This window comes from Vigna unguiculata, chromosome 2, assembly GCF_004118075.2.
Source record: "Vigna unguiculata cultivar IT97K-499-35 chromosome 2, ASM411807v1, whole genome shotgun sequence".
Lineage (NCBI taxonomy): Eukaryota > Viridiplantae > Streptophyta > Magnoliopsida > Fabales > Fabaceae > Vigna > Vigna unguiculata.
In genome coordinates this window covers 4,098,156-4,118,150 of record NC_040280.1, presented here as the reverse complement: position 1 = coordinate 4,118,150, position 19,995 = coordinate 4,098,156, and the positions used below count along the sequence as shown (strand labels likewise).

Here is a 19,995-nt window from a genome sequence, read left to right as displayed (position 1 = left end):
TCTAACGCTAAGAAGAGAGATGGTTGTGGTTTGATGTGGGCGGCTGCCGGCAAAGTGAGTAGTGAACATGTGGGAGAGGGTGTCAAAGTAGTCGATGGAGTATGGTGGTAGGGTGGTAAACCATTCGAGGGTGGGGCCTTTGAGGGTGGTAGGGAAGGCCTTGCAGAAAACGGCATCGTGAGAAGTGTAGAGGGCGACATGGATGATATAGACTTTGAGGTGCTCGTCTGGATCAGTCTCGCCTGTATAACGGTCCAGTGTGAAAGGTTTCCACTGGGCAGGGAGATGGGTGTTGGCGATGAAATCAGTAAAAGGGTGACGACGTTTGGGTTGTGTGGATGGTAGCGAGTGATGGGGGATGGGATGGTGGACGAGGGTGGGAAAGGTTGATGTAAAGTTGTGAGGTGGGATATGGGTGGTGGGGAGGGTGGGAGGGATGTTGTAAGGTGGGATGTGGGTGGTGGGGAGGGTGGCAGCGGGGGTAGGTGCCGCAGTGTTTCCTGGGAGGGTGGGATGGAAGTGTGTATGATGGGTTGAGAGGATGGGAGTTTGTTGAGTGGTGGTGAAGGTGTGCGAGGTAGGATTGTACTCGCTTTCTTCTTTAGTAGGCTGGAAAGCTGGGGACTTTGCGACGTCATATGTTTCCTTAGCCTTTCCCTTTTGAGTGGGATCGACCTCGATCTTTCTCCTCAGACGTGAGTTTTCCTGTCGTAGTGCCTTCATTTCATCAGCACTACGCTTTTTCAAATCAGCTAGTTCTTGTTGCATTTTGGCTTGGCCTTCCAGGATAGCGACCAAGTCTGAGGTGGTAGTAATAGGTGCTACAGGACCTGCTTCAGCTTGCTTGTTAACTCCTGCTCTACTGCAAGTAGAGACCATTTTTGAGAGAATGTGGGTTGATCCGTAAAGTATTACTTTGTGCCCTACGGTGGGCGCCAATTGTTCCTGCGGAGAACAAATAAGAGATGTCACACACAAACGTTACCTTACCTCAATCCGCAATCTCCTCAGTAGGCTTCCTTCCGGCTGGAATATGCTATCTATTGATGTCTCAGCTTGGACCGGTTTGGACTCGAGAGGGGTTACCTGCGAAGAAGACTCTGACACTCAAGTCAGCAAAGAACTCTCACAAAGTCAAATATCGTGATTAATGGATTAATGAATGCGTACCTTTAATTGTTAGGGGTCCATGCATATTTATAGATTATTAATTATGTCTAGCCACGTCATGGGATGGGCCCCTGTTTGGGCCGTAGGTGGGCCTGGGCCTAGGTCAGGCCCTTTGGTTCGATCATTGTGGGCCCTAGGGGCTTTGCTGGTAATGCTCTGAGTCTGTCAAGTTCTCGTTTAATTTTCTTAAGTTAGCAGCTTAGGCCGGTTACTCCTATTCGCTCAGCATATATGGTGATTATTTGCGTCCTTGGGGGTTATGTAGACGGATTTTACGGCTATAGTCAGGCTAAGCCGCCTAGGTGTAGTACATATATATTATTAAAATAAAATAAAATAAACAATATTATATGAAAATATTTATTTTAGTATTGGAAAATGAAATTCTTACATATTTAAATACATATTAAGAGTAGTTTAAAAAAGTAAATAAAAATGTATTAAAAGACACTGATAACATGATGAAAATAATTTTATATTTTTCTCAACTAATAATTTATGTACACAATTCCAAAAAAATAAAAAAAATTTAAATAAGTGATGAAAATTTAAATTTACTTCTATTAATTTTTTTATCATTATATTATATTATATTATATGTATTTCTTTGAATCATAAAAAATATAGAAAATAAACTAATCTAAAATAAAATAAGATAAGAATTAAAAATAAGAAAACAATAAATAAAACTAGTGTGTAACAAAAAATAAATTAAATAACATAAAAATAATTGTAGATAAAGTAAATAATAAAAGTATAAAAAATAAAGGAAAGAGAACAAAACATAAAATAAATGAAATGTTAATAAAATACAAATAAGAAAGGATTAATATAAAAATAGTTTTTATTATCCTTTTCCAAATAATTTTAATTAAACTTTTTTTACCATTTTAGAATTTTTAGAAATTTTTTATTTTCTTTTTGTGAACTTTTAGTATGATATTTTAATGGATTTAAGTATAATTTCTAATACTTATGTTTGAAATAAAGATAAAATACATGTAACATCCCGTTTTAATAGTTTTTACGCTATTAAACAGAACATTATATTATGATAATTCAAAGCAGATGATAAGAATAGGCTGATATAAAGTATCAATACAATCATCCAAAAATAACCATACATGTATTGTCTAACAACACAGCCTATACTGAAAAAGGGTTACAAAACACCCATCCATCTAAACTAAACAAGGGTAACTACTACTGTTGGAACGCTCGAGCCACAACTTAACTCCTATCCAGGAGGGGTGTGTCCTCACCTGCACTTTTGTTTGCTCACGCCAATCATTTAAGGGCGATCATTGCAAAAGAGAAAGACACAAAAGAACAAACATATGCAAGAAGGGTAAGCTAACTTAATTAAGAGTAATCATGTAGTTTATTAATTAGGCATCAATCAAGGTTTATCACATTTATCAGAATTATTCAAATCACCACAATCATAACACACATTCATGATTCTAGACTCGATATCTCGATTATGTAAGAGACATTGGAGCTCTTGGTGGCTTGCACCTGTGACGGTTCCCAAACTCTGTAGAGTTTTGGGCACAAGGGGTATTCACCCAACCACTCCCAGGGTAAGTCCCCTTCACGTCTATGACGGATCAGGTCCATAGACTAGGACCTCCTGCTACTCCTCCCGACATAATCCATTACTCTATATGAGTCTTAATGGTTATTGGAGCGTCAGGATACCACCAAAATGAGTCCTCATGTCCTTACATTTACTAAAGCCATCATCTTTAGAATTTCCCTTGAAATCCTAATTCCATCACATTCTCTAATGAACCAAACTCACACAATTCCATCACGTATACTATTATTCATAAAACTCACGTACATGATAGACAATTATCACATCAATCCACTTAGCATAGCTTCATTTAATCTAAAACAAAGAAGACAATCCAATTCTGCAGTGAATCTCGCTCAAGCTAGAGGATCTCGCCTGGGCGAGACCACTTATAGTGGGCAACTAAAAAATCCGAGCGAATTCTCCCTCAGGCTAAGCTCGTTCGCTTAGATGAGAGGATCTTTCGCTCAAGCGACCCCAGCTCGCCTAGGCGAGACCTCGCGCAGTGACAGATGCGACTCTCTGATACTTTCGCTTAGGTGAGAGCTGCTCGCCTAGGCGAAATTATCAGGATTCCAATCTCTTCTTCACATGCAAATCTACGCAATTCACACAAAAACTCAATTTCACACAGCAAGCAGTTCCAAACATCAATTAAACACATAATCATGCAATCTAAGTACTCAGAGACACTTTTTACACGAAAATTGAGTAAAGAGTTAACTTCCCTTACCTTTTTTCTAAGAATTGAGTTTGGTGGAGTCATAATTGCAAGAAGGCAGAAATCTCAATTTAACTTGGAGAATTCATCGCCAAGACATGGAGAAGGAAGAATCCCACAATTAGGCCCAAAATTTAGAGATTAAATAGTGAATCCTAGTTGGAATTGAACCGAACAGAGATGAAACCTACCTAGGAGGAAGGGAGCTGAGGGATGAAGCTGTAAAGGGTCCTGTTGGGTTGGTTTATCCAGAATCTGGGCACAAATCAAGCAGACAGTGAGATGGCAGCAGTTTGAGAAGAGAGGTTGGGAAAGAATTGAGGAGTAGAAAGGATGAGGAAGTGAGGAAAGGTTGTTTTCTTCTAACAGAGGGGGAAGAAGTGTTAAAAGGGGTTTCACAATATTAACTATTTAAAAATAAAGATATTACATATTTACATTTCATCTAGATTAAGAAGATTGCTATAAATAACATTTAATTTTACTTTTAAAAGAACTTCGAAATATATGAGTTGAGTGAGATTTTTAAAGTATTTCTGAAATCCTTTGAAAGAAGAGTGATCTTCTTTCTTGAGCTTATCTTGGATAATATCAATGGATTTTTTTCAAAACTTCTTCTGTCAATTCAAATCTCTTTCTTTCAATCTTTTCTTTTCATAACGCCCACCATGTTTTGTAGCAAGTGTATATCCATTTTCTTCTTTTCAGAAGCAAACTTCAACATTTGTATAATTCTATGGATTAAATTTGTGTCAAATGATAAGTTCCTTAGAATTCTTTTCTTCTTTCATTATTCAAAAGTTATTTTATACAAAATATAATTTTCAGATAATTCAAAAATTATTTTCAAATCTAAAATCTATTTTGAATTGCATAATTTGCAACTCTCCCAGGAAATAAGAAATTCCCCTTTAAAACGAAAGGCCATTTCTCACTCATTCATTAAGGTTTAGAAGGTTAAAGAAAGACTACTCCATTGAGAATAACTTCGATAACCATCCAAGGAAAAATAGCTCAGCCATATCACACTATATAAGACAGTTCCATGTCCAACGAAGAGGTGACTAATCAAAGAAAGCGGGGCTCAACCACACCATTTGAAACTGAAATCAGCACACGAAATTGGCTGTGTCGAAGTGTGATACTAAAGGAACATGTATGATTTTATATCTATACCCAAATATATCTCTAAGAATTTTGTTAGCCAATTTCCCTTGAGAGTCCAGTCTAAAACAACAATATGCCGCTAAGACTGGCCTATAAGAGTTATAAAAGTTATAACAAAAATATCATGCAAATATGATAGATCTTGGAAGTTTGTAAGCAGTTGCACTGAAAAGTACAAAAAGTAGAGTCCAAAGTAATGACAATCACTGCATTTCCTCTGAAGTTTTATCTTTTGGATGGAGGCCGTTGATTTTGTACAATTAATTTTCAGCATCAAGTAATTCTTTAGCCATTTCCAATGCTAAACACTGCCATATGATTGCACTGAGAGGCCTCGGATTAAGCGTCATCACTAGCATGCTCTGAATCTGAACCATCAACCATCTTCTCAAGTGCATCAAGACTCCCAGCTTCAGAGACCGTGTGGATTCTGAGTTTGTCAGCATCTTCACTGAGAAAAGAAAACAAAACATTCTCCCTTAGCATATACAATGGTTTGTCATTACTTCCTATGTTCTTATTTTGATGACAGAGGCAGTTTGTTCATAAAATAAAATAAAAAATGTTCAAATGGATTTCTAGCATGCTGATAGAGTTATCAAGTATGTCAATAAACTTCAAGTGAAAGAGTGGTAAGAAACAAGATTCTAAATATTGATTGAAACGACCATAAAAGAAAGCATATAGAGCATACTCTGTAACACCGAAGATTTCCTTTACAACCAAGGAGCTATCTCTTGAACAAAACTCTGGCAGCTGGAAACAGATTAGTAGGAGAAAAATTTAATCAGGTCATACATTAAACTCATAACAGACAAATTACAAGTATGGTCATTAAATGCCTTTTAAATGCACAAGATTGTATGATAGATGCAGCCTTACTTCCACCAGTGTAGAGGCCGTTTCTAAGACTCTAACACATGGCTTCAAGGTCATACATAAGGAAACAATCCTACCTTGTACCAAGACTCACTCTCGTGAGCCTTTTCATTAAGAAATTGAAAGACAAAAAATGTATTCAAAGTCACAAGGCAACAGACTTAACATTGTGCCAAGATTGAACCTGTCACGAGCCTCTTTACATTAAAACATTGAAAAATATAATCTCAAACTTTCAGAGCAGGAAGCAATTACTTACCCCAATATTAAGCTAATATATACCCAATAATTACATACCAGATTTCTTCCTGAAACCATAATTAAACTAGGTGCAACCTTTAAGGAATTTCCTGAACACATTTTAAATTAAGAAAAAAACAAAAAAATAAATTTTCCTGTAAAAATACAACACTTAATTTCAGTGTTATGGTTTCCAAATATTTGTTTAAGAAATCCTAGAACCAAAAAAAACTAACCATATCCAATGGTACCAAAGACATTTAAGAGTGCTTATTTTATGATAGATAAACAAGTAGACAAACAGAATTTCTATCAAATTGACAGTTCGGTCACTTACGTCGGACAGATAGAAGACCTTTCCAAAAAGGGCCTGGACAGCTATTTTTCTCTTGAAACCCTTTTCAGTATAACCTGACTTATCCATCACAATAGGGCCTAAAAATTCAAATGTTATCGCAGTCAGAATAGAAATAATGGGTCCAGAAATTTAAACAGATTCATTTAATTACATTTGTAAGGAAATATATTTCTCAGACTGAATGAAAAAATTTGAATGGGGAGAGATCAGTTCTCTACTCTGTCATAGTCAATACCTGATCTTTCTATCTCTCAAGTTACTATTATTTAAAAGCATGTTAGGCTCAAAATAGCTGCTATCTTAGAAACAGCACTTTCTAAAAGTTTTGCAACTTCACAATAAGAGCAGCTATTTCAAATTTGAACTCTAATTCAGGCTTCAAGAATTAGAGAATAAATATATAAGAAAAGATCATGCAGAAAAATACGATGCTAAATCAAATAAAACAAATTACCACAAATATTGGTATACTAAGGCAAGCTGCAAGGTACTGGTAAAGCTAAGTAAGGATGAATAAAGAAAAAGAATGCATGAGGATCTGCATTACTGCTCTGAGACTTTCTAAGAAGGATCTCGTCCAGTGGAAAGAATGAGATACAACTGTGGGAAATTAAAAAAACCCTATCATTGAGCAAACTCTCCAACTATCAAAACTGATGCCCTTTCAAATTGGTTATCTCCTCTCTATTGTAACTATCCCCCTTTTTCCAAATTCTTTATTCAGCTAATCACAGCAGCGTTGGAGGTCTCTAATTTGGCCCATGTAGACCTTCTACGGTATAGAATTTATTAATTGGGGGCATAACAATACACCCCTTCAAAATATTTACATTGCCCTCAGTGTGAAAGACCGGGAATTGCTTCTTATGACACTGAACAATTATCAAGAATCCTCTCAAGTGGGCAGATCACACCAATGAACGGGACTTCTACTTTCCTGAAGGACAATGATGGGCAACGGGGACAGATTCAGGGGTGACTCATAATTCCAAGTCATCTATCAAAGAAGAAGGAAGAGGTTTGAACCATAGTGGACTCTCTTTAACAATGATACAGGGAAACCTGGGTGAACAGAGCACACACTACTGGCAGGAAGCAGCTTGTATTGGCAAGTTACTGCATTTTTTCCTTTTACATTTGATGAGAACCATAGTATCGTACACCCAACTTCTCAAACTTTTACTCACCAAGTGTTTTATTTAGTAAAGGTATAATTTGGTCTATATCTTGTCGATGTGAGATTGAGATCTTCAACACAAATAGACTTTGATACTATCTTAGAAAATAAACTTTAAACATAACTGAACCACAAAATTTTGACTTGTAAAGTGGGGTTTACACCCACTTATATGTTATAATTTGATCATATGTTTAGTTGATGGGGGATATTGAACACATCCCCTCATGCTAGAGAATGGACATCTCAAGTATAGGACTAGATATTTGTGGGTAGTTCGATAGTGGCGTAATAGCAGATGACATGATAAGCTCAACAACCCTTGTTAGAATAGGCTTTTATGGCAAGAAAGTGACTTTAAATTTAACATCACAAAAATCAGATTGTAAAATAAGATTTTTACCCACTTATATACTATAATTTGGTCACATCACTTCCCATAGCCTAATGGATCTTATAGATGTCATGTCACTCATACTTGCATGGTCAGTTGTGATATGTCTTTGTAATTGAGATAGCTCATTCGAAGTTAGGAATTGTTATCCCCGAGTGCTCTAGATAACCTACGTTTAGGAGAGTTGATGTATCTAACATACTTAGGCATATATTTAGATTTAGTTTAATACTTTCATTATTTTTAGCCTATAGTTGTGTATATATAGACCCCCTAAATCAATCAGAAAATACAATTATTCCATATTTTCTTGTCTAATCTTTAGTACGACGAATCTCTGCAAGGCTTACTCCTTTAGGAGATAGTTAGTCAAAAGAAAGAAACCATGAAAGTCATCAATATGTAACCATACACTCTTTTATGTAATTACAATAGCACATAACAAGATAAAAGGGCATTTAGATAGTGTCTGTGGAAGGAAAAGATAAAATGGCATCCGCAACTCCAGACATTGTTTAGAGTCCCTACCACGTAAGAGGATAGCTTATTTAGTCCATATTTTTTGCACAAGTACATTCTTTTACTCCATAACCGTCCAGTTATTTACTATTAAAAACTATTCCATTTACACAATACAGAATTATTTTCAATGACAAATTTATACTTCAATTCAATGTCAAATAAGCCAAAGAAAAATTCAAATAACATAAAATAAATTTTCCTCTGTTATTACGTGGCCCCCTATATATTAGGCCGCTTTTCAAATAACATCAACAATGGCAAGAAGCCTAGAAGGAAATTACGACAATTAAGAATAGGTTTTCTGTTTTACACTTCTTCTCACATTTGAAATCCATTAACTAAGCTAGTGTGTGTGGATTGGTTTGTAGAAGCCGGAGGTCACAGGTTCAAATTAACATGCCACCACTGTGTGAAGTTTAACTTGACACCATATACTGGGATAGTAACCCTTCTGAATATACATAACAAAGAGAAAAATAAATTGTTTGACAGAGTATGAGAATTACATTACTTCTCCTAGATCTTATCCAAAACATACAACCATTCACCAAGAGTGATCAACTAAACATGAAGCCCAATGTTAAAAATACATTACCTTTGTCTCGCACAATTCGTCGTGAAATTTCATTCAGAATCTCAGCAACGTGTGAATCACTTAACATAGAAGCTCTTCTTAGCTGAATTAAATCAGCTACCATGTCAGGATTGAATGGTTTCTCATTTAGAGCATAGCGGATATATTTGCGCAAAATTTCTTCCAAACCAAAACCTGTCTGCATGTGATATACAGCTGTTACTTAAAATCATATGACACATATGCACAAGCACACAAAAGTTATCAGGTCAAGTAAAAAGAAACTGTTTTTTCCCATGAGATTTTCCCCAGCAAGCAAATGGAAGGCAAGGAAATATTTCCTGACCAAGACTGATAGTAAGATCCTTCACATTCGAAAACTCCAAACAATTTCACCTTGGCATGTATCATGCTTAGGGATGAAACAAGCACCAATAATTTATTTTTTCTAGGGTCATACAAGGAAAAATGTAATTAGTTAGTCTGTGAAGTATAAACAATATTATCAGGATAAATTAAAAGTTTGCCATTATTTTACATTACAAGAACAGCATTTACCGTCAACCAGATGGATCATTGCTCACATTAATTTTGTAAACTAAAATATAATACCAACTAATGAAGAATGGACTCCGGGCAGATGATAAGGCATGCACAAAAAAACCAAAACCTATAACAGAAAACAGTCATTAAAGAGACATCTCAACCTTGCACGTTTAAGACATGAGAGAAAACACAATGTCTCTAATGTTTCCATTGCAATCCCGATATGAAATGGTAAAATTGAAGGAGTAAAAGTGACAGTAGAAGATAAGAATGATGCACCACACCTTGTCCTGAATTTGGACGATAGCTTCATGCGTAACTTGGTCTCTTCCGTTCTGAAATAAATCATCCAACGACTTGCACAAGGTGGCGTTTTTACTGACCTGGAAATGAAGGGGAACATAAAAAGTTAGTACAAGGCGCAAAGGTGAGACAGAAAAAACGGTGGATTGGAGGGAATAACGAGTATGAGAGACCAGTCTGCGGCGTTTTGCTTTGGGAGAAGAAAACTTTTTGACAGTCTTGACGAAGGCAATGACGAAAGTGAGAGAAGCGTAAGCGAGAGGAATAGCGAGAATCCAAGGGAGAGAGGTGGGACCCACTCTGGGCCCGGGAATGGCTTGGGTGACGGAGCCGGTGAACTCGACGAGGTCCAAAGCCTTCTCCTGAATCCAGGGCAGCTCCTCCTCCACTTCTACTTCCACTTCCTTCTCTTTCTCTTGGTTTTTGATGGAATTGGAAGTGGCGTTGTTGTTTGAGTTTGGCGTTGCCGAGCACGTTCCGGAGTTTGAAGAAAGTGAAAACGGTGGGTGTCGTGGAGTGAGAACAGTGGGAAATGCCAAAGTTGTGCATTTTGTTAACTGAAAAGGGATTGCGGAGTGTTTTCTGGGAGGGAGAAACCGAGAAGCAATGGAACAAGAAGTAAAAGCCATTGTGTTGTGGCAAAACTCAATCCTCGTTGTGTTCTGCCTTCGCCACTAGGTTGCTTCCCCTTTGTCCCACCTAGGCTGCTCTCTTTAGGTTTAATTCTATTTTCCACATTTTATTAACTTGGCCTCATTCCTCCATTCTCTCCTTTTAATTCTAACTAAATTAGAGTAGGATTATATTAATGAACTTGAGAGAGTATTGAAAATTTCCCATGACATATGTTTTTCTTATTGATAATTAAACTAAATCACCAAATACTAATCTAAAATAAGATAAGAAATTATAATTAAGAGAAATTCATCTCCCTAGGTCATGTTTTTAAGTCTTGCACCTTTTTTTTTCTCTTGTTTTATTCATAGATCATGTTAGTGGTTGGATTGGTATGAAAAACATTAGAATAAAAATGAAAGAAAACAGTTGAAATATATAACATGGGATTTGGTATATTCTATATATATATATATATATATATATATATATATATATATATATATATATATATATATATATAACTAATGAAAATGAATAACAAAATATTACTAAAATGATTAAGACAAAAGTACTCTACATTCTATATGTTCTAGACACTAGAAGGTCTAATTAAACTTAACATTATTAGATATTCTTTAATAGACATTCTTTTTATTAGATATACATTCTTTTATATTTTTCATATTATAATTTAGGCTTAATATTAGAATAGAATATATTTCTGTTTTGATTTTTTCCCTCTATTATAACAGAATGGGATTCTGTCTTGCCAGCTGTAATATTTTGCTTTTTGACCTAGACAACTGTTGAACAAAGGTAGCTACTATAAATATTCCCTTTATGTTCCTTGCATTCGATGCATTGAATACCTTTTAATCTTTTAATCTAAGATGGTATCAGAGCCTTCTTTTCCGGTTGGATACCCAAACTTTTTTTTAAATGGCTTTAAATTGCCTTACTTACTTCATCTCAGAATGCTACCAATTCTACCTGGATCCCTGATTTCGATGCCTCGTTTCATGTTACTGGTGAATCTCAGAATATCCATCAGTTGGGTCATTTTGACGGGCCAGACCAAATTTTTATTGGAAATGGTCAAGGTTTGCCTATTACTGATTCTGGTGTTTCCTCCTTCTTGTCCCCTCTTAACTCCACTATTGCTTTAAAATTAAACAATTTACTTCATGTTCCTTCTCTTACCAAAAATTTATTGAGTGTTAGCAAGTTTGCCCAAGACAATTGTGTTTTCTTTGAATTTCACTATGATCATTGTCTTGTTAAATCTCAGGGAACAAATGAAGTTTTACTTCAAGGTGTTGTTGGTGTTGATGGGCTATATTGCTTTCCCAACCTCAAGCTCCATCCACTGTCTACCTTGTTGTCCTCTTCTGCTGCACCACCTTCCACTTCTGTAGAGTTGTCCTTTAGTTCTCCTTCTGCTTTTAAGACTAATGATGTAAATAATGTAGTGATGACCCCTAGTCTCCCCTCTTTGTGGCATTCTAGATTGGGCCATCTTCACTCTCATGTTCTTAAACTTGTTTTACATCAGTGTAATGTTTCCTCTTCCAATAAAAATGTTCCTGAGTTTTGTTCGTCCTGTTGTGTAGGAAAGTCTCATCGACTTCCTTCCTCTGTTTCTACCACTGTTTATACTACGCCATTGGAATTATTTTTTACAGACTTATGGGATCCCTCTCACATTCCTTCCCATTCTGGATATCTCTACTATGTTTCATTTATTGATGCATATTCACGATTCACCTGGATTTATCCCTTAAAATCGAAAGTTGAGACACTTACTATTTTTCAACAATTTAAAGCTATGGTTGAACTTTAATTAAACTCAAAAATTAAAAGTGTCCAATCTGATTAGGGAGGGGAATTCAAACCGTTTATTGCTTTCCTAAATACCTTTGGCATCACTCATAGGTTAATTTGCCCTCATACTTACCACCAAAACAATGTGGTTGAACGGAAACATAGACGTATTGTCGATTTGGGACTTACCCTCCTTCATCATGCATCTTTGCCTCTTGCCTTTTTGGACTTTGCCTTTCTTACTACAGTTTATCTCATCAATAGATTACCTACTGCATCATTAAATTTTAATACTCCTTTTACTATTTTATTTCAAAAACAACCTGATTACATGTTCTTGAGAACCTTTAGGTGTGCTTGTTTTCCATTTCTCCGTCCTTACAATGCTCACAAACTTAACTTCAGATCATAGGAGTTTGTTTTTCTTGGATATTCTTCATCTCACAAAGGTTATAAATGTCTCTCCTCTTTGGGTAAAATCTATATTTCCAAGGATGTGATTTTCAATGAACACAGATTTCCTTATTATGATATTTTTCAACAACAACCTATACTCGTCTCTTCTCTCTCACAATACTTTACCCTTAATCTAGATCTATCACCTCTGTCCCCCACCCCTCTTATGCCTCCAACTTTTGTTTCAGCTGTAGGTTCCTCACACCAGTCTCCTGTATCTTCTCATACTGGTCCCCCTCCTAATCCAAATCCTGATTTGTTTGTGTCACCCATTGTGTCACAACCTACACCCCCTACTCCCCCTTCTCCTGAGTCCAGTGCTCATATTGAACCAGTTCCCAACATTATTAATAATCACCTTATGCAAACTATATTCAAATCAAGCATTCATTGTCCTCAGATTCATCCTTCTTTATTGTTGGCTCATACTGAACCCAAAGGAATTAAACAAGCTCTATCTGATCCAACTTGGTTTTCTACTGTGCAACAAGAGTATTTTGCATTATTAAAAAATCACACTTGGGATTTAGTTCCCTTGCCCCCTGCTCGACAAGCAATAGGGTGTAAATGGGTGTTTAAAATAAAAGAAAATGTAGATGGATCCATCAACAAGTACAAGGCTCAGTTAGTTGCTAAGGGTTTTCATCAAGTCCCTTGCTTTGATTTTCATGACACATTCTCTCTAGTTGTTAAGCCTATTACTATTAGAATTGTCATTGCTCTTGCTCTATCTAATCATTAGGAGTTGTTTCAGTTAGATGTCAACAATCCTTTTCTCAATGGCCTTCTCGAAGAGACAATTTATATGATTCAACATCCTGGATTTGAGGTTGCTGATAAATCTCTTGTGTGCAAATTGAATAAAGCTCTTTATAGATTGAAGCAAGCAGCACGCCAATGGTTTGACAAACTCAAAACTAATCTCACTCAGTTTGGTTTTCAGGCTAGTAAATGTGATCCATCCTTGTTCATCTACAAGCAGCACTCTCAAATTGTTTCTCTTCTGGTTTATGTGGATGATATCATCATCACCGATAACACTTCTTCTCTCATCCAACAACTTATTACTCAGCTTCATTCTACCTTCCCTCTCAAAGACCTTGGTCAGCTGGAGTATTTCTTGGGAATTGAGCTTAAGCACTTACCTGACAAGTCCCTTCTCCTCACTCAAAGCAAATACATTCGCGACCTTCTTCACAAGACCAATATGGCTGCAGCTCATCCTATTTCTTCACCTATGGCCTCTTCCTACAAACTCTCTAAAACCACTAGTGACTTATTTCTAGATCTATAGTTGGGGCTTTACAGTATGTAACTCTTACTAGGCATGATATCTGCTTTGCGGTTAATAAAGTTTGTCAATTTATGGCCAACCCTCTTGATAAGCATTGGATGGCAGTTAAAAGAAACCTCATATATCTCAAAGGTACTTTGTCTCACGGCCTTCTCATGAAACCTGTTACTATTGGGCAACCTTTCATTATCACAGCTCTGTGTGATGTTGATTGGGCTTCTGATATTAATGATCGACGCTCCACATCTGGCTCTGCCATTTTCTTAGGCTCTAATTTGATCTCATGGTGGTCTCGCAAGCAACCGGTAATAGCTAGATCTAATATCGAGGTTGAATATCGCAGTTTAGCTCAAACCACCGCTGAACTAACTTGGATTCAAGCTCTGTTATAGGAACTTCAGGTTCCTTTCTCTCCTCCTCGTCTTCTTTGTGATAATCAAAGTGTTGTCGCCATTGCGCATAATCCTGTTTTCCACAATCACACCAAACATATGGAGATCAATGTCTTCTTTGTCAGATAAAAGGTTTTGTCCAAGCAGCTTCTTGTTTATCATATTCCAGCTTTAGATCAATGGGCAGACATTTTGACAAAGCCTCTCTCTCAAGCCAGATTTTCTTTTCTTCAAGGCAAACTCACTATGCAATGTTTATCTTCCAACCCTCCACCTTGAGTTTGAGGGGGGATATTAGAATAGAATATATTTCTATTTTGATTTTTCTCCTTCTATTATAACAAAATGGGATTCTGTCTTGCCAGTTGTAATATTTTGCTTTTTGACCTAGACAGTTGTTGAACAAGGGTAGCTACTACAAATGCTCCCTTTATGTTCCTTGCATTCAGTGCATTGAATGTAATGAAGAAACCTTTTAATCTTTTAATCTAAGACTTAAATACCTCTTTGGTCCACATTTTCACATAGTTTGTTGCGGTTGATCCTCATTTTTTTGGAATGTTTAAAATGGTTCTCATTTTTGAAATTTGTGTTTAATTTGGTTCTTTTATGTGACGTCATTTAAATAAGTAACGGAGCACTGTACAGGTGACACTGTTTACATTACATCTACCATTTTTTAATTACGTGGACTGTTTGTGAACAGAGTGACGTGGACAAATGAGTTTTATAATTAGGGATTTGGGGAAAACCCTATAATTAGGGATTTTGGGAGTAGGAGAGGAACAAATTCTCTTCATAGTTGCTACTTCTGCATGTTGGTAACAACTTGAATGTTCGATGAAGTGATGGTGCTATCTCCTCAGAAAATGTAGAGGATGCATTTGACTATAGGAAAGATGAAGACACTGATTAATACAAAAGGAAAATTTTCATCCATGTATTTAGGTATAACATTGAATTAGCCTTGTCTAATGAAGAGACATGGAAAAATTCGTAATAGACCAAAGCCTATATACAGTAAGGTTGTTCTCTATTGTGTCCATGTCAATCTGTAAGATTGTTAGCAATTTTAGGGACTTTGAAATACCAAATGGAAAAGATGAAAAGGTTGTTGGAGTTTGGCACGAGAGAGAAGCCTACAATGAAGTTTTTGTTGGGAGAGAAAATGGTTCTGTTTTGAGATGATTGCCATGAAGAGTTTGAGATGTTGAAGGATGAGAATTGATGTTGGGAGAAAAAGGGTTGAAGATTGAAGAGGAAGAAGAAGAAGGTGAGGAGAGACATGGTTTCAATCCCAAATCCCTAATTACAGGGTTTCCCCAAATCCCTAATCCCTAAATTAAAACTAATTTCTCCACTTCACTATACACGTAATAAACAAAATGGAAGACGTAATATAAACATTGCCACTTGTACGGTGCTCCGTTACTCATTTAAACGTCGTGACACAAAATGACCAAATTAAACACAAATTGCAAAAATGAGGACCATTTTAAACATTTGAAAAAAATAGGACCAACGACAATAAACACTATGAAAATGGGGACCAAATAGGTATTTAAGCTTATAATTTAAAATCAATACATTATGTTAAAAGAAAAAAAAACATAGGATGAATCCATAATGTTCTTAAGCATATATGATCATGCATTTATAACTAAGAAACAAAAAAAATTAGGCCTAAGTTGATTACATTCAAAACAAATGCATAATATTGTAACTAATAATATCTAATGATATCTTAACTATGTCTAACATTCACCCTCAAGTTAATCCATATAAATGATATGTATCAAGTTTGTTACAAATATAATTAATTTTAGATCTTCATAAAGACTCAATGAAAATATATGCTAATTGATACGTATGTCATTTGAGCCCTTCACCCACATGTTGGCCTTGACCCTCTTCGAAACTAAACCCTATATTTTTAACCCACTCAAAAGGGGTATTTTCTAAAGCCCCAACCCCTTAAACCCCATGTAAAGTGGGTTGGGATAGGGTTAAGGTGGGGCTGGCCCTAAAACTAAATTAATTTGTTCTCTCTCTTTCGTTTCACTCGTCCAAATTTCGATTCTCTCTTCCACGACGGCACGAAGGGGCACACCTCCTCCATCATCTTTGAGTGTTGTGGACTCCTTTTTCTTCTTTTCTTCATCATCTTTGAGTAGTGACTGTGCTTCCAAAAAGTGCAAGGTTGACCTCAATGATGTTTTCTCCTTAACCTATTGCTCCAATTCATATGATCCTTGCCTAAATGGGTTCGTTAAATTCTACCCCATCTTGTTTCTTTTTATCAGTATGCAAAATATCTTACTTTTTCTTATCAGATTTAGACTTTTATTATTACAATATGCAATTGTTGTTTGATGAATTTTCTTCTTGGGGGGTGTTGACTGAGGGAAACTATAACTTTGACTACAAATCAATAGTAGAATAATGGTATATGTTATTGTAATTTTTCTTCTTTCTACGATTAGGTGGAGGGAAAAGTTGCTTGGATTTTGTTGTCTTATAGACCTTTAAGTGCATCATAGAATATCCAATACTTTGAGTCCACTATAGAGGAAGTTGTCAATACATTACAGGGAGTTGTAAAGGTTCTTACTTAACTTCTAATTGGCTTGGATATATTTTTGGTACCTGTAGACATAAATATGTTTGGTTATAGTTTAAGAAATATTTTGTTAGTTATGTTCCTCATTAATTTTTGAACTTTTGAAAATGATTAGAATCACTTGACAATGTTGGCTTGACACCCCTATATACATGTGTTAAGTTAGTAGTAATTTTCAGATAACTTATATAGATATGACATCAAAGTGTGTCTAAAGTCACGTTTAGCCATGATCCTATTTTATTGATTCTTTTAAGTCAGTGATGGCTTCTTCTTGTCTCCATTGAAGCTTGCATGAAGAATGGAGGCTCCATGGATGGTGTTGGATGCGGAAGCATGAAGGAAAGAAGCTTAAGGTGTTTAGTTTGGTGTAGGTGAAAGGATTCTTAAGAGAGGTGAGGCCAACTCCTAAGGAAGAAGACTAGAGTAAACTAGAGAAAAGTTTACTCTAAGGTGAGCTCAAAAGAGATTTGTGCACAAATTTGGGCAGCAATTCATTACTCAATTTCAAGCTGAAAAATACATCTCCTAAGCCTTCTATTTATAGGCTAAAATGAGACCAAGGGGTCTCCAAAAAGTGGAGGGAAAAAGGAGTCTAGAAAGTTGAATTTTGGAGCCAAAAAGGAGCATGTGGGAGGTGTGACTTGCCACCTAAGCAAGTCACACTTGTCTTGCCATGGGAAGCTAACTCTCATCCTTGGAGAGCAAGTTTGAGAAGCTTCTAGGCTTTTCTAGAGTAGACACACTACTCTTGGCCCATTTGGCCCAATTCCCCTTTTTGGTCCAAAATTACTTCTAAAGCCCAATTTCCTCTAAGGCCCAATACATGGCCCAAAGAAAATCCTATTCTACTGGGCCCAAAATACAAAGCCCAAAATAAAATCCTAATCTAGTATTTACAAGCAAAATGTCCTAGGCTAGGTCTTCACATCTTCCTTGGCCCATGTGAAGTTCATCTTGGGCCTTGCATGCGCATTTAAGGCCCATTCCTCTTGTATTTTCCTAGCCATGGCTCTTGTTGTAGGTCCCTTGGCTTGAGGCTTCTCATCATCCCCTCCCTCTTGAGAAGGATTTGTCCTCAAATCTGTAGTCTCTGCCTCATCATCTGTACCACCTGCAAAAGGTATTAAGTCAGCAACATTAAAGGTGGCATGCACGTCATAGCCTTCAGGCAACTCTAGCCTATACGCATTATCATTTACTCTTTTCAGCACTTTAAAGGGACCATCACCTCGAGGACTAAGTTTAGACTTCCTTTGCTTAGGAAATCTATCTTTTCTAAGGTGTAGCCACACCCAATCCCCTTCTTCAAAAATCATTTCCCTCTTCCCCTTATTGTTGTACTTAGCATACCTCTCTGTTTGTTGCTGGATTTGGCTTTTAATCTTTTCATGCATTTTTTTAACAAAATCAGATTTTGACACCCCTTCTTTATGAATAAAATCAAAAGATGTAGGAAGTGGTAGCAAGTCCATGGGAGTGAGAGGATTAAAGCCATAAACAGCTTCAAATGGAGAGATTTTAGTAGTCCTATGAACTACTCTATTGTAGGCAAACTCAATATGGGGAAGGCATTCATCCCAAGATTTGTGGTTCCCTTTCAAAATTGCCCTTAACATAGTAGACAGAGACCTATTAACAACTTCAGTTTGCCCATCAGTTTGTGGGTGACATGAAGTAGAGAAATTAAGCTTAGTTCCTAACCTTGACCAAAGTGTTTTCCAAAAGTGGCTAAGGAACTTGGTGTCTCTATCAGAAACTATGGTGCGGGGTATACCATGAAGCTTGACCACGTCTCTAAAGAAAAGCCTAGCAATGTTGCTAGCATCATCCACTTTGTGGCAGGGTATAAAGTGTGTCATTTTGCTAAAACGATCTACCACCACAAAAATGGAATCAAAACCCCTTTGTGTTCTTGGGAGTCCTAAGACAAAATCCATACTTATATCTTCCCAAGGGGCTGAAGCAACAGGCAAGGGGGTGTATAATCCATGAGGCATTATTTTAGACTTAGATTGTAAGCATGAAATACATCTATTACAATGCCTTTGGACATCCTTCCTCATATGGGGCCAAAAGAATTTCTCTTTTAAAAGACCTAGGGTTTTTTCTACCCCAAAATGACCCATTAATCCCCCTTCATGTGTTTCTTGAACAAGGAGTTTTCTTTGTGAACATTGGGGAATACAAATTTTTCCTTCTTTAAACAAATACCCCTCATTCACATAGAAACCTCCTTGAGGTCTTTCCATACATTCAGCATAAGTAGAGGAAAACTCAGAATCTTGATTATACATTTCTGGAATGTGATCAAATCCAAGAATTTGGGCTCCCAATTTTGAAAACAAGGTTTGCCTTCTAGACAAGGCATCAGCCACCACATTACTTTTGCCCTTCTTGTACTTTATCACATAAGGAAATTGTTCCAAGAATTCCATCCACTTAGCATGTCTTTTATTCAGCTTATGTTGGCCCTTCAAATATTTTAGCGACTCATGGTCACTATGAATGACAAACTCTTTGGACACAAGGTAGTGTTCCCAAGTTTGAAGGGCCCTAACTAAGGCATACAATTCCTTATCATAGGTGGGATAGTTGAGGGAGGCACCATGAAGTTTTTCACTGAAATAAGCAATTGGGTGCCCTCCTTGCAACAACACAGCACCTATTCCTACACCGGATGCATCACACTCTAGCTCAAAGGTTTTTGAAAAGTTTGGTAAAGCTAGAATGGGTGCATTGGTGAGATTTTCCTTGAGTTGTTGAAAAGCAGACTCTTGTTTTTCACCCCAATTAAAAGATACATCTTTCTTGACAAGTTCATTGAGAGGTGAAGCCAAAGTAGAGAAGTTAGGAACAAACCTCCTATAAAAGCTTGCCAAACCATGGAAGCTCCTAACCTCTCCAACATTTTTAGGAGTAGGCCATTCTTGGATGGCCTTTATTTTTGTAGGGTCAACATGGACCCCATTTTTGTTCACAACAAAACCTAAGAAAACTACACTATCTACACAGAAAGTACATTTCTCTTTATTAGCAAACAAACTATTTACCCTAAGGATGGTAAGGACAGACCTTAGATGGTCTATGTGCTCATGCAAGCTCTTGCTATAAATCAAGATATCATCAAAATAGACAACCACAAACTTTCCTATGCACTCTCT

At 36.6% G+C, this 19,995-nt stretch overlaps 1 protein-coding gene across 1 annotated transcript; it reads right to left on the bottom strand.

Annotated features, from left to right (window-relative positions):
* Positions 1 to 4,538: 4,538 nt before the first annotated feature.
* Positions 4,539 to 10,361, bottom strand: LOC114166364. Its single transcript, XM_028051086.1, has 6 exons — positions 9,804 to 10,361; positions 9,612 to 9,710; positions 8,803 to 8,980; positions 6,094 to 6,191; positions 5,332 to 5,393; positions 4,539 to 5,088 (listed from the first exon to the last, which is right to left on the bottom strand). The coding sequence occupies exons 1-6, from the start codon at positions 10,257 to 10,259 to the stop codon at positions 4,977 to 4,979; spliced, it is 1,005 nt and encodes a 334-aa protein (XP_027906887.1). The 5' UTR covers positions 10,260 to 10,361; the 3' UTR covers positions 4,539 to 4,976.
* Positions 10,362 to 19,995: the final 9,634 nt, after the last annotated feature.